Genomic DNA, 16,661 nt, shown 5'->3' with positions numbered 1-16,661 from the left:
TTAGACTTGTGGGAGTCGGCCACATTTCTATGCTCTATACATATGCACAAATTCATGCTATAAATATATTTTTTAGCAGTTTTTTTACCGACTGGAAATCTCTCGAAGTTTCATCTACTCGTGTGATCAAATTGAATCTCATGTGTTCGTTTGGCAGAGCCAGCTCTTATCGCCTATGAATCATCTCGCCTGAACAGTAGAATCAGTAAAATATATGGAAGCCAGTGACATATAAAAGCGCATTGTACCATGTTACTCTTGGTAGCTAGCGAAACGTCGACGAAGATGAACGCCACCATTGTGCGCCGCTAGATCCAGTAACGTGAGATGTTTGTACGAATAAATTACCAAAAACAAAACGTTGTTTATTCAGACCCGCTGGTTAGTATTGTTGTCCGAAGTAATGATTGGAAGTCTTTTTTTTTTCTATAGGTAACTACCATCCGGTTGTCTAATAGGCATTTTGAATTGTATCTCACACTTTATCAAATAACGTGGTCTCGCATGCGATCTCAGATGTTTATAATTGTTACGGACGATACTCATCCTGCATTTGAAATGGTTTTATTCATTTAAATTCATTGAACAAACATAGAATTGACAAAAGATTTGGATAAATCATTGATAACCTGTACGAGCTGTCGATTATGATTTTTAGATTCTTAAAGTTAGAGAAATGCATCCACTCACGCAAACGCGATCTCGTAACGTTTATTTTCTCACATCGTTCAATTAGTGAGGAAGGATTTAGAAGATAATATAGAGGCAAGCAATCGTTGTACCGGGTTGTTCTACGATTCAATTCTAATTCAAAGAAAGGCTTGACACGATAAAAAAACTCCTTATGAATAAAACAACGTGTACAGTTTTTAACTAGGCTCCAACCTCCCTATCCGTCAAGCTCTTAACGGCAAAAGTTTCTAAATATTAACTTATGATAAAATAGTCTGAAGAACTATCTATGCTATGTAAACATTAACCAGTTAACTTTATTTCATAAGTAGGTGAAAAGTGACTTTTTTGTTGAATTTGTATGGTGTTGTTTTTTTGTAGTAGACCAGATCTATACGAAATTAACTTGTAAATAACGCACCTTCGCGTTTTCAACGAAAGTAGATCCAAGGTATTTGAGATAGAAAGTAACTCCCTCCTGCACAGGCTCCTTTGCCCCCGGAGTGGTCGACCATTCTTCCGAAAGCTCTGTAACCAGAGATATTATATGTGCGACTTAGATACTTATGTGCTACGAATACAAATCTCTACCAAAATTTAACTTCTTCTATATTAATATAAATAAAGTCCTACCATATATATATATATATCAATCTGTTTGTTACAATACAACCTGTAGTTAATTAATTAATTATTGATTGATCGATATATTTAGACGTAAGGAAATAAATTAGTCGTACCTGCATATTAATATATACCGATCGCTAGCATACGTGTCCAGCATATTATCTGGCCTAACATCCACAGCTGAAATATGATTTGCAATCAGAGTTTGAACGTTCTGTCTCCCATCCGGTTACGCTATATCGACTGCAAACTAGCGCTGGCAAAGGATACAATGTACTACGGACCGCCAATTTCAAATATTACCGCCAACTGGAAACATTTAGTGTTTTGGGAACCACCATTCGATGTTCAGCATGGATGAAAGACATTTCGCCATCCATAAAACCAATTGTCGCAGTAATTTAGCTAGCCGCTGGATGAGTTGTTGTTATTATTAATACAATATCTTTATTGGATTCAACGCTAAACTCACAACGTAGAATGGATATTTGCGCGAGGCTGGTCGTACTAGACAATAGAACAATCCAATAGCTAACGTTCTATGCATCCGTACCACACATCATATATCAGTTAGTTACTCAAAACCTTTTCTTCAAGCAGTCAGTCTCTTTCAGCGTCGTGGGACCCTGTTGAATAGGTACCGATGCTGCATATGTTTCTAAAATAATACGTATATGTATTTAGGAAGGAGTTCAAAACACTGAACAGCTATCGGCCGAATTAACAAAACCAGGTAAATTGGTCATGCATTCCAATATTTTTTTTATCACGTCGAGTAAAGTGCGGTAACGTGATTATAGAAAAAAATACAGAGGAAAAATAAAAATTCCCCATCAGAAATTTAATAAAATCTTTCCCCCTCGAGACTTGGATTTTATACCTGTAATAAAAACAGTAGTTTTGAGTAAGTGCAATTATTCGTTATGCTATCTGGTGTTTATGCGAAACAGGATTAGCCAGGAGTCTGTTTTCTAGATATTACTTATATTAGATTCCATATACGTTTAACGTAAGTCAAGTTAAATTATCAACTTGGATTCAATTTTTAATCGTATCGATTGTGTTTGCTTTCTGATACATTTCCTGAGGTGGCTGTGCACGTCTTAGACAGACAGAATTGAGCTTGTCGTTTTAGCTACCGCATCTAAATACACATTATCATTTGTAAAACAAGAATTTTATTAATAACTCGCAAACATTACCTCTTATTATATTATGAGGCACATACTGGACATGTTGGTCTTCGTACTGTATTCTCAGCTTGATAAAGCAAGGCGTCAATCATTTAAGCCATCCTACACACTACTACGTGCTCTTTCTGAGCGGATTCAGAAAAAAACATACTAATAATGAGACAGATAGGCAATCGCTACTTCAAGTTCCACTACTTCAGAATATACTGGATGGCGTATATTCACGATAGAAGGTGGGCCTACAGTTGGTGAAAAGGATTAGATTTCTAGTGGGAAAAAAAAGTAAATTTGCCGTCAAAGCCGAGCTAGATGAATATCAGGACATGTTCATAGTTCTACAGTGAAGCACAAGTCTCGTAAAGGTCAGATGTAGACAAGTTATTCAAACTATCCAGCCACACTGAAGCCAAAAAGAATTTGAAAAATCTTAGTAGTAAGAGCGTCAGTATTTAAAAGAGTAACATAGGGTGAAGTGGATAGCCGAGAGAAGATAATGAACAATCGAGCTCATAACGTGACACATATGCCACAAGGTGTAGCACATGTAGCAAAGTTCTCCTATGCATCCATTTCATCCGACTGACACGTTGCATGCCGAAGTTTCGAGATAGTTTTTTGATGTCTTGTAATGATGCTTCATTAGAGTGAAGTTATATTCAGCGGCCTGCAAGCATCTAGAGTACAACGATGTCAACAAAAACAGGATGCAATCCTAGAGAACTTAGTAACTGTTTATGATCGCCTTAGGACGACTAATGAATCATCATTTTTGGGACGTAGAACGATGCAAACATGCTAGTAGCCGTTAAAACCGGCAACTCAATATAGATATATATATATGTCTTGCATATGCACAATTGTCATTTTGTTTGCTTTGCAGTTGTACTTCACTTCTCTACTTTTGCTTTTTCCCTGTGCACGCTTCTGTATTCTGTCTGCATCCTTTTTCCACCTGAAAGGTTGTGCAGCAGACGCAAGTAATTCCGTTACACGGAATACTAAATACGGTGGGCGTCTCTTTTATAGAGACTTTTATAATGTTTCGACGCTGTCGTATTCGTCGGCAGGACAGATTTGCAAAGAGACATGAGCATTGTACGGAACGACTGAGCACAAACATGGCATCATTCGCTACAGAGGCAATGCTGAAGTTCGGGGCGGAACTGCATCGGTCGAAGGTCTCTTCTCTTACGTTCATATTACTTCGAAATTAGCCATCGTGTAACATGTAGCCACATAACGCCGCGTCGATTCTCAACTCATACTGGTGATCTGCCCATGCGCGTTTTCTTCAAACTCTGTTTACCGCTTGGGTCTGTGTGAATGGCTCGGACAGAAAGCTTTACAAGGCAAAGACGCCACGGAAATTCAACAAAATTTGATATTATATACATATATATAAAATACGTATATTTCTCCTACATGTATGTTGCACTCAGATCAAATTGCCCTGCTGCAAATATTTTACTTTCGAAAAAATCCTATCGAGCCAACATGATGACAGCCCTTGCGCAGATCTTCTATGCTTTCTGTCAAGGCTCCAATCACTGAAGCCACCTTCCAATGCAGGCTAGAGCCGGCATATATATAACACATAGCTGCTGGCAAAAAAACGTTCATGAAGCAAGCTGTGGCACTGAGGTTGCCGCAAAAACAGCAACAAAGTAGCGGTTCCAGCGGCCGAATTTAGAAGCCTATAACCTTAATGGCTAGTACGGCCTATTTATCTCATTCATTGGTATGCCAGCCAGTCAATCAATCGCTGTTTGTCCAGCCAGCTAGCGTCGGACCGTCGGTGGTTTGTGAATAAGCTGTTTACCTCGACTCACTAATGTGGCGTGCGCGTCAATACAACAATAGCTCGTATTTAGCTAACGATGCACGCGATTTACTCCGATAATAACGTTTCAGTTTTCGCCTTCCGTTATTTCGAGCTTAAATCAAAAAACAGAGGTTAAAAATGGCGGGTTTACGGATGTTTGTTGAAAGGAAGATAATGTAAACATACAAGCCGCGAAGCTCCACTAACAGTATCACTATGGACATGTAATGTCCAATACATTTGCAATATATATCTGATTGCCGCATAGTGGCCTGGCCAGCAACAAGTCGTATCAGGGGCTGTGACGGTATACAAAAGCAACACAGTTTGAGTTAAGATTGAGGACACGCTGCAGCAGTCAATAAGCGAAGAGGTGATTAAGCAATTCGGGAACGGAACTTCGCGACAGGGCATGGCGACGACGATTTGTTTGGCTTGTTGGTATTACATCATTGCTACACATGGTCCTCGTTCGATTGAAAAACTACCACCTGAAGCCAACGACACAGATTACATTGGTGAGTTTACCACGTACTTAACGTGTGTCTGAAATAGAGAAGGCGACATCGTGCTATAGACGCCGGTCATACTGCCAGGATCTGTCTGCTCCTCCAGTTTATTCAAGCCGTAAGTCGTTTAAAATGTGTATAGATATAGAGTCGGAATATTGACAGGGAAAGAGTGGGCAAATATGTTCGAAATAAGTCACCAGCACAGCGCTGCTTTGCTGGGTATCAATGCATTAAGTGGGGTTTATGTTGTGTCACGGTATTATTCTTAGATATTAAAGAAAAGTTTAGGGATTTTTAATGTCGATACTTTTACTATTGTGTCGACAGCTCAAAATTGCCCTCTGATTTTTCCGCTAAACGCAAATTCCACTCTTTTGCTATAGCGTATAACTAACTATAATGGCTAATGTTAAGCGAATGAATAATTATCGTATCAAGCAAACAGATGAACTAGAGGCACCTGTTTGATATATATAGCGAGCGAGTGATACCGTTCAATTTCCCAAATGACGCTCGATTCCATAGTCAAACAGAGAATATAAATAAGTATTTGTATTCTTTGTTTGACTATTCCAAGTAGAGCAATATTTTATAACGGGCGTTAAATAAATAAACGTTTCGAGTTTACGTCGAGTATTGTTACTAACGGTTGCTGCAGACGGCTGGCCCCTTCCACCGCCAAGTGAAAACTGTCCACGCGTGGATTGCGAACGTATTATCCCTAAGTTTAACTATCAAACACGTGACCTCTAAGCTACCAATAATACTTATAACCAGCTGCTTGTCTTCCGTTATGGCCTTTTGCGATCGTCCTATTCGTAAATTTACGCAGACGGTCTTAGGTTTAGCTACGTGAAGGTGCCGCATCGGCTTAGTGAGCAGAAAAAAAGAACCGCTCTTGTCTGGCTTTAAGCGCGCAAGGGAATTGAATAATATAATTAAAAAAAATATCAGCTTGTTATAGTCTTAAAGGTTAACCGTTTCATATCACATATTTATCAACAGACGAAACTCACGACGAAGCTTAGGTGTTCTTGACCTTGAGATCATGGGATGTTCAAACGAGACGATGCTATCTCAGGTTATCATAGTTCTTAATTAACCAGTAATGCCACTTCAAGTTAAAAAGTGGTGCTTTCTAAAGTTTCTCATAGAAAATAATTTATTTAGATGGTTGCTGCGGGGACATGAAAGCACGTAACTATTGTCTAAAGCATTCCCTTCTACGAATAGAGTGTCGTAAGGATTTGATGTCTAAGCTGTCGACTACGAGAACCAGTTGCAAAAGATCCTGATTTTTACCCTGCACAAGTACCACCTGTGAAGCTCAGAACAAAAATGGTCGCTTGTCAGTGCTTTAGACGCTCATCTGTCTGTGGCGTGGATGACACCATTTGAACCTTTCTGCCAGCGAAATTGGCATAAATGCTTATTACCTTAATGTTGATCTAATAGGACAGTTTTGATGTCGCCTTAAGTGTACCAACCTACCTAAGGGTACTCGTAACGCGGTAAGTGCGTCTGTCAGTAGAGGCAGCTTGTAGCATTTGCCGAACAATTACGAGGCTTCCATTAATCCCTTTCGAGCGTTGAATCTAAAATTTACGAGGCTGTAGCCATAATGTAGAGAGGAAGATTTGTTAAATTTTGCTGAGTTTTTATCGTATCTAGTGCTGTAACGTCGCCACCTGAAATGCCAAGAGCTGTTGTTTCGATCAATATAGTACAATATTCGTTAAATCTGTAATCCTATGTGACTGTTACACAATGAACTTTTTTCGGAACTTATATTTATGACAAAAGCATACGTCGTCCCCGCGTGTTGGCTCGTTTAGTTTTTGCAATACATATTATGTTCCAAGTGGAAATGGCAGAGGTTTTTATCTCATTAATGCTTGCGATTTTTAACTTCATTTGAGATATTATACGGTGTAAGTTACTTTTTGGACCCAATTTGGTCAAATTAAATCGGTTCTGATCTCGCAGTAGGAAGTATGCTGTCGCCGGGCTTTGGCATAGACATCCACTTTAAGTTATAATCTACATAGAAAAATATGGTATATATGTAAGGGATGATGATATTAAGGTGACTATTTTTTAATTTGTCGTTGGCCGGCAAAGGAACATCAGACTGTCAAGAATAGAAGTTAAATTGGTCTATATATGAAAATGATATATGCTACCAAACAACACACAGTTCTTTCTAAGCAGACGCTGTTCCACGTAGCATCAGCCCCACAAAGCAGGCAGCACAAATGGATGCCCTGCACGAGGATAACGTCTTCCCCCATTATCCTTCATTCTGCAAGACATATTCTATGTTCAGGGTAATTTTCATAACTGTGTTACTGGTATCATAATTTCTCAGTTTTCACTTAATGAACTTTACACAGTCGGCATTTCTGACAAAGATATACGGGATCTGACCGTCTCACTGGTTAAGCTAGCCCCGTTCCGTTAGCATCTCGATTGTACTTTCGACCGCTACTTGTGGTTTCGTACATGCAAACAGCGACTCCAGTAACAGCAGGAGCTGACAATAGGCTCTCTCTTGCTACCGCAATAGCGTTAGTTGGCCGCCAAAGTAATGCTATGATTTGTTGGTGACTCCTCAGAATACGGAAATGCTGAGATGCAAATGCGACACACACATATACATATAAACGCTGAGCGAATCCGTAAATATACATAGACACGTTTACATATACATACATACGGGACGATTTGCCATTCGTTGCCAGCTTTTGAAGCAGCAACGCTGTCTATCAACGATATCTGCAGTGGTCTTTTGTTTGAAGGAAGTTCTGTGTATGTGCCCTGTGAATAAAAACGAAGTTCGAGAATGAGTCGGTCTTTCCATCTGTATATACCTGGCGCTAAATTTTCCAATGAAAATCTAGCTATTGTCAGTTCAGCTCGTTGCGGAACATCTCGGGCGTACGAAACGACTGTAGGGTTTGGTAAAAGCCTTGTTTGGGCCGCTGATGAATCAATCGCAAATGAAACGTTACACAATAAAGCAAAGGGATGAATTTTATTTTTATGACAGATAGCATTATTATGTAACATTATGGTTGTGTTAAACGCCGCTTTTAAACTAACGGCACATGACGCCGATAATGTGAAAAGCAAAATATGGTCAGTCGATCGTAATCGAACCCTATATAATAGTGTCAACGAAATTATTTAATCAATCAACATTATATAAATATGTAAATCGCCGCTCAAAATAGTGATTTACAAATCAACTGAGCTTTTGCAAGGCATAACCACCTATGTAAACCTCGTCGCTTCATGTACGGGTTATTTGCTTAGTAAGCCTTCTTAAACTATCTAAGTCTACAAACGCCCTGCTGCCTACAAACGCTACCACAAAACACAATTATTTCAAGTCTCCCAGGGCTTAGGACTTCGATTCGTAGGAGTTGTGGTAATAGAACCCATGACCATCTAGCCATTTGCTACTTCTATGAGGACTTAGGATATATTCGAGTACCTTCTGCATTGACCTGTCTGTGACAGCCAAGATGAAGTTGTGCACTCCTATGGATCCTGTAAGTGCAGACAGGGAAATGAAAACAAGCAAAAGAGTCGTCTCCGGATCACTCAGGTTTGCACGAGGAACCATATAAACATTCAATGATACCTCAGTGGAAGGACAACTCAGATATACATTCATGAATACATGCAGACGATTTAAATCTGAGCCATACTGTCATCTGCGATTTGCACATCGTCATCGTCATCGTGCGCAAACGTACCCGTCTAAAGGTGCGCAGAACGGGTAAAAAAGCGGGTTTGGTTATTTTACATTGTTGGGCGTTGTCGTCCCCAAATCTATTGAATCCTTGGACTAGTCAGTATCTGCCCATCTGTATTTATAGTATAAGTGTCATATATGCTTCTCCGTTCGCCTCTGTGTTTTGCTCAAAACGGCGGATCAAGGAGCGAATAACGCACAACTGGATTTCCTTCACACTTCAATACCTCTCCAAAATACAATCGCGGCTGACAAACGATACATCCTCTACGAGTGAGCATTGTGACGGATAAGCATGCCAGATTACGCTAGGTATGGTTATTGATACTTCATTGATAGATAGTTATACGCGAGCAGAAATTCTATGCGTACATTAATCACATGGGTGGCCAGAACACTTTTTAGCGGAAGCTGTAACGGCCAGGTGGGTTGTGTGGGTTAAATTAACGTGTATGATCGAGTTATGCATGCTGGCCTTTATCTATAAAACATAGACCCACTATTACGTCATCATTTGAATCGAATGGATCGTAAAATTCTCTAGAAGCACATACGAATCGGATTACTGCGAAACAAAAGTTATTCAACTAATAGCTCCCATACATGAATTACATATGCTTCCTGTTAGCGCAGGATAAAGCAAAATAATATGCTTTCTATTAACATCACAGAATTGAATTTGTTTTTTTTTTCGATGAAATTTTATTTTCACATTTATTTCACATCATTGTATATTTGTGCGTTGTCAAGTTGTTTCTAGGCTGCAAGCTTGCCAACTTGCGCTATAGTTGGATCTTTGCGTCAGCCTATTCCAGTAAGTTTAACTGGTAATTAATAAACTACTTCTTCGTGTTACATAGCAAATATTTTACAATATATTGCTCATGTTATACGCAATATTCTTGTCTTCTATTCAAGGCTATTTCAACTAACCTATGTCAGACCATTAAAACTGAGATGGGAAAGCACAAACAAAGGTTTATCGTTAAGAATAAGTATTCACACAATCCTGTCGGTGTCATCATTCACTTACATATATCTTGCTGTTTTATGAATGAACTATTGGGCCATTTCGTGAAGGGTTTCCATTATGACCTGGTATTAGCAAAGGGACGACTGATCCGTATTATCAAGTATGATATGCAAGAAAAAGTCGTCATAGCAGTATCATTGCGTTTGTTTTCGTCTTCGTCCTGAGGCGTCATGGTGCTCATAATGCCTTATTCATTTTTAATATTGTGCATATTGTTTGCGACGAAAAATCTGCGCCAGCATTACTAACGTTGGCAATAAATGATTGATAGAACGGCCAAAACCGTTCTGATTATGTAGTCAGGTCTTCGTTACACACATTCTATACTGATTGACTGATCATTTCGCAATAGCTCCAGCTGCAGTTCTGCTAGCTGACGGCTAATGACCATCAGTAGAATTCTGACTCAACTGTCTCTGTTTAGCACTGCAGCTACATAGGAGCAGCTTTCTTTATTTTCCAGCCTTTAGCAGGAAGGAGAGTAAGTCTCGGTTCTTTACGGAGCAAGTAAATGGAACGAGATGAGATAGCCAGCTGGCGTGTCTGCGTCGCTTTGGAAATCAACGCTTAACTTAAGCCGTTGCAGTAGTCGTAACGCTGCGTGTAGCGTCAGCGTCACTGTTGCCACGCGGATGCCCGGTTACCAATTGAACCAGCCAGTTCTGATACGAAATGAGGTTTGAGCTGCTGGCACGCAGTAGAATGTGCGTGTCGTCCCACTCCGCATGTTGCGAAACATCAACGAGCCGAGCGCCGACTGCTGCCAAACAGCCCACGCCTATCTCTTATCTAAACATTTCGGTCGGTCGACTACTACAGCCATGACACTTCCCCCGCCTGAACGTTGTGCGTGAGTCTGTCTGTGTGTGGACATTGTGACAATACGTTTCAGGTCGGCTACGCTGGTTACCCATTGGCTTGCTCGTCTGTACGGAGTTGCATAATGTGCTGTGCCGAGCACTGTAAACAGCCACATCTTTTGGCTTCCTCCTCGACGACTCGTACCTATCTCACCGGTTTGTTCCCCCGGTGCCACCATTACGATTTAGTGTCACGCCTGCTATCCCGCAGGTACTATAACGGTAACAGCGCAGCTTAACTAGCCAACGCTAATGGACGATAAAACGACAGGGGGCTCGGCTATGTGGGCTATTACTTACATCAGTGATAGCTGTCGGAGAAACGCCAGCTGATACTGAACCCGAAATTGACTGATGACGTTACATCACAAACAGTGGTCCTAATTTTCAAGTACAATTTCGATATTTTTTCGTTATTATACGGTCCTGTTGTAATTCGAATGGTATTAAATAACACCAGGGTGACTGTACCCGCTCGGAAAAATAAAACGCCACATCGATGTTTTCAGCCGCGAGCGATTGATTCAATTCTGATCTAAGAAGAAAGTGTTCCTTTTTAAAGATCGACTATGGCTAAAGTATTTTGAACGTTGTTCCTCGGTTTCATATTAGTTTTGCACGCTTTTAATGATTATTTGAACATGAAGAACAGTAACAACTATGCGTATATAAACAAGATTTATGTTTTATAACAGTATGATGATTGTATACCTCTCGAATGTTGTTCGAGTAAATCATCTAATGGAATATGTTTATATCGAAATCAACATTTGCTGTAAAACATCATTTAGACAAACAATGTAGGATTTGAGCTTTGACTTTAACACCGAAAACATGTCACGTTGGAACACTACGAAGCATTATTCCATTAAGGACGCACTGCAACGGTCACATGGATAACTTATCAATGTCAACGAATTACTCTTTTAGGTGCTTAAGAAAATCTCTAAGTCATGTCAAAGCATCACTACAGTCTACAGACCGAGCGGTTTTACTATACATATATATATATATATATATATATATATATATATATATATATATATATATTCAATAGTGCTTTATTTTTTTAAATATGTTTGTCTTTATCATGTCGTGTTATAAAAACGTCATGGCGCCTATACACGCTCTAGGCAAATCATTGAAAACGATTTGTCTTGAGCAAGAAAAATGACAGGAACTATATATACCATTGCCGTCCTCTGTGGCAACACCATTAGTAGTTGTAATAAGCGTTGTCTTGGAGTATGTGTATACGAGACCGATGCAGCAAACTGCCACTAGGTGGCGTAATGACGATAAAGGAAGCACGCTATATAACAATATTCCTCTCCTGGGCGGTAACATTCAACCAACTGTTGTTGATGAGGCTCTACAGAGAGAAGATGGCATTTTATAGACGTCGCAAGCGTTGCCTGTCAGGCCTGCCTTGCGGACGGCCCCAGGCAGTGACTGCTGATGCGCATGGCTTCAGGACCGACCACGTATAGTACAAGGACGTACCAGCAATCAACATCCTCACCACAAACATCAACTAACGTGTTCTGATCAAAGCTTCTGCCACAACTGCAAGCGGCTCGCGTAGGAGCACAGATGTATACATTTTAGAGAAAAATAAGCACAGCCGGGCAGAATACAGTTTTACTTTAGTGGCGACGATTCATCTACGGAACGACCGAATGAGCGGTTGCCTCTGATCGCCGAAACAACCAGAAGTGAACGCGAAGGACGGGATGGCTGATAGTGGCAATAGACGGGTAAGGGAAGGGGAGCACAATAAAACGGAAGTGACTTTCATTTTTTTTTGTTGCCGCTGTTGTAAAAGTCAAAACTACGTAGTCGTCTGACAACGGGAAAAGAAGAAGACTTTCTTGTGTGCACGGAAGAGCGATAATGGTCCACGAGATGAGCATTTCTCATTTCCATACAATCCTATGGCCCAGAGGTGAACGTCATAGGTAAAAATGGGTTCAAAGAGTGTTTACCTCTGGCCTATACACACGCTTGCTTATGGTGAGCAGTAACTCGAGATATGTTTCTTGGTTGCTTGATTGATTTCGTCCGTCTCATCAGCTGATCAGTAAAATACGTTCTGGCTAATTTTTGTATGCTTACGTAGACTATCGAATCTTTGTAGACCTTTTATGGATACAATAACATTAGTTTATAATCGTATTTAAAAAAAAAAATGAACCAAGTATATTTTAAACTTTATACCTATATTTATTATGTTAAATAAAAGTGCGTAGACGCCATCGTTCTTACGTCATAGTGTAACTTTAAACAAATATTTCAATGGTACCTCACATCCACAGGAATCATCGGAGTAAGTATTTTGCAAGTGCTTGAATAACCCAGTTTAGCTTTAATCACACCCCCAACCCATCAGTTTTGGCGAACTGGTTGGCAACGTTTTGATTCTTCGCTTTCTTTGTTGGAAGACTTACAAAAGCCACTGAAATAGTTTCAGAAAAAGAGACGGTCGAGGAATCATATTTTTGTTGTCAGTCAATCTAACAAGGCTCATTGTAAATAACTGTACACCTCTATTAATTATAATTGTAAACCATGAGATGCTACGATATAACAGTTTCGATGGTGCCTTTTGCTAATGATATACTTCCTTGTAAGCGATTCTGAAAAAGTCATGAAGTCGATATATGCTTTCCCGTGAAATAGCTACGAATCATGGTTAGAAGCTATCTGCAACAGACAATGCGGATGCAACAAACAGCAAACCTAAATGCACGTACGAGAATCGTAATACCGTACGATTACCTTCGCCCAGGTTGATGCAGCTTGTGAAGGAATCGTTGAAGTTACGAAGGATAGTGTTTCCTCAAGAAAACAATAGCCGAAATCTTGCGCGCAGAGCCAAAATAGCAATTAGACAGACCAGAATCAAACAAAGCAGACAAAAAAAAGTTGCGCAATCCTTCTTGCAAAAGTACGTTAGTTACATATTAATATACAAAAAAATGTTGGTTTTTGTAGAAGAACATATTGAAACATCAATGCTGTTGCTCCCAATTTTCAAAATTATCTTATACGTATCAGAGCATATTTGTCCAACTCTTACTTAGAAGAATCAGGTCGTAATCAAAATGTCTTTCGTTTATGGCATTTAACAGATTTTTTTGCGCGTAGTTATATGTGACACTACGTATGATACGAGACAGATACAACAAAAAAAATACACGATACTCATTCGTAAAGAGAATTGCAGTATTTTGTTTTACCCGAATTTTTCCATCTAAGCGATTTCTATTAAAATGGAATTAACCTAGGACGCTCGATAGTTTATGCCTAGCCAGTCAATAACGCTGTAAATACAATGCACCGATTTCTACAACAAAGAAAGCTCAGATATTTTCGTGTAGTAAGAACACACGCGGTCAGCAACAAACCCGTATTCAACTGTTTGCCGCTACACGACGCCGCTGTGTAAAATCGGGCAAGAGATCAATCTGTAATTATAGGTATTTGCAGGTTACTTTACAGGTCGACATTTTAGTTTAATTGTTCTATACGAGAATTGTAAAGTTGCGCTGACTATGAGCGTCTAAGCTGTTAATAGGAGACCGGAGACCATTAAACCGATATATGACCTCGTTCGATTCTATTATCATTGTACGCTCGTCGTGGCACAAACCGTTACGTGACTGCATGGCTTGCATTGTTATTCCGACTTGATGTACTATTATTATTATTATTCGTGTAAACGTTACTACTAGAACTGCGTCTACTGCTTTAAACGTCGAAGGTCAACGAGTATAAACGGACAGCCTGCAGAACGGATCGGCAGGACGGACACTTATATCAATCTAACCAGCTTGCCAAAAAGGGTTTTGTGAAATATATTCGTATAATGCAGCAAGAGATGGGTACTGTCATGTGTTATTCGATTCATTTGTTCGCTAGATTATATGGATTAAATCGTATTTTCCTTGTCAAAGTCCTAAAATACCGGTCCTTGATACGACTTATAAGATACGACGTACGCTGTTGATGTCGGACTCCGGTAGATGTAAATACATAGCAAACTGTTGGAGAACTTATTTAGCCGCTTAGCTTAACGCTTGAAGCACAGAATCTTAAAAAATCAAAAGAGATAAGTGGAGAAGGTTTTAGTGGCACGAAAAACACGAATTTTGAAAACAACGGCGATAGCGTATTTCTTCCTTGATCCACCGTTACCTACAGGTCGCCGTGACGGCAAACAACAGGTCGTGAATGGAATAAAAAAGCCAGTCTTCTTATTCGAGTCCTTCCCTAGATATCATTTATATTCCGATATCATCTTCGAATGGAGGCACGCATATTATTACTATATGCTGATATCTTGCAACGTCTGCACGATACAATAGCCAACCAGCACGATGCCGACATAAACAGATATTCGTAGTTAGCAATTTAACCATTTGCCCTTTCATTATTCCCTGAATGGGAGTAGGTCAGGTGAGCCAAGTGCGAAAGGGTCAGAGTAAGCAAGTTCAACTGGGCAATGCTGGCCACCATCGTATTATAGAAACCCCAGTGGTTGCTAGCCCGCTAGCGCTAACTGAACGAGAACATGGTCATCTACAGGCTCAGTCCCGATCGTCGCACGAATAACAGCACAAGCTACGATAGAAATGCATCAACAGCGCTGAAAGGGTCACCAGAAAGAACCCTGGCAGTGGGCAACAGCGACTGGGCGAGGTTTTCTTTTGAGCACCGTTTTTCGTCGTCTTTCTTTTCCGTTTTTGTAATGGACCGATGGACTTGCTCGACGTTAGATCATTTCACCGTTTACGGTTTGAACGACACAGCGTCTATGTACGCACAAAGCCCTCTTTTGCACACATATAGACACACATAAAAATCTCTGATGCTATCATTAAGGTAGACACGACTGTATGATTGTAGACAAGCGGTTCCCAATCAAAGTAGACGTTAGCTGATAGTGAATCCTTTTGTAAAACGTTTTCCTGTATACCGGTGGCGGTACCTTTCTCATTGATTGAGCGAAAATTTACTGATCACAAGTGACCGATCTATAAGTCGCAACCCGGTCCGATTTCTCCCTCTTGATAGTTTGTACTGTTTCGCTGCCATCGGCTCGTGACTCGTGTCGCTCGTCTATTACTAATCTTTTCTATTTTTATTGATCAGTCATTCTATTATAGGTACTTTCCATTCCTTTTTCCTTTTCTTTTTCCCGCTTTTCAGCATTTCTAGCAGACGCAGAAGAACAACTACAAAGTAACCCTCTGACTGGCTTCCCGATCAACTGGTTGCGGTGGCAATGCTTGGCTTGACGCTTTTTCCGTATAAGAAGTAGCCAGTATCCGACCACACGGCCGGAAACTAAGGAGCCAGCGCAGCTTAGTAAGACGCGTGACCGTTAGCAGAAAGGGTAATGGGTTGGGGCAGCGGACACACACACCATCGAAACTCTGGAACTATTACTACAATCGTCAGCCATTGCCGTCATTAGTGGCGGCCGGCGCCACAGCGTAAGTGGCGGCAATTGCGAAACGTAGACAGGCCGGCAGCTCAGATCATGCCATACGCTTAGCGACTGGTCTTGTAAACGATTGTGGAACGCTGTTTGAATAACTTTGCCAGGTGCTCGGACCACTTTGATCTGATGTATCGACAGTATTAGAATGTTTACAGTGTGAAAGCAAGCCAGATGTAACCAAGTGATCATGAATGGAGAAAACAAATCGTGGAGGCCTAGAAAAATTTGGTGTGCCTGTGGGGTGGGATACATCGTTGGCATCACATAGCAGCTTGGTATCGCGCGGCTGAACACGAAAGGCTTTTTGTTTGGTAGCACCCTGCTAGCGGCTGTGATATTCAGCTGTTTTATCATTGGTCATTTATGCAAAACACTGTACCGTAAGCCAGAGATGAGAAACCGGCGGAACTTCGATGAAAATCGTATTACAAGTAATTAACGTTGCCTACTCAAAATTTTAAAGAAGATACTTTTGTGCTTGTAACGATCTTCAAAATGGGGTGATATCAGCCAAATATTGCTGAAACGCTACATAGTCTTAAGAATAGAATGGATAACAGCTAAGCAAAATCTCTAGAGTTATTAAAAGGACCGTCGCAAACGACGCGCCACAACAATAAATTAGATTGATTACACTCCAAATATACCATTGATTTAGCAAATACCGCGGATATTT

General features: G+C 40.3%; 1 protein-coding gene across 1 annotated transcript in view; it reads right to left on the bottom strand.

Annotated features, from left to right (window-relative positions):
* LOC111247299 (low density lipoprotein receptor adapter protein 1-A-like) overlaps positions 1-16,661 on the bottom strand; it is a 43,334-nt gene that overhangs the window by 19,760 nt on the left and 6,913 nt on the right. Inside the window, exon 3 of the mRNA XM_022798034.2 lies at positions 1,094-1,200. Within this exon, the coding sequence (XP_022653769.1) occupies positions 1,094-1,200 (107 nt within the window). The remainder of the gene's footprint in view (positions 1-1,093; positions 1,201-16,661) is intronic.

Source organism: Varroa destructor, unplaced genomic scaffold, assembly GCF_002443255.2.
Source record: "Varroa destructor unplaced genomic scaffold, Vdes_3.0 BEIS01000003.1, whole genome shotgun sequence".
In the NCBI taxonomy this organism is placed as follows: domain Eukaryota; kingdom Metazoa; phylum Arthropoda; class Arachnida; order Mesostigmata; family Varroidae; genus Varroa; species Varroa destructor.
The sequence above is the reverse complement of the archived record's forward strand: the minus strand, read 5'-3'. Positions and strand labels throughout refer to the sequence as shown.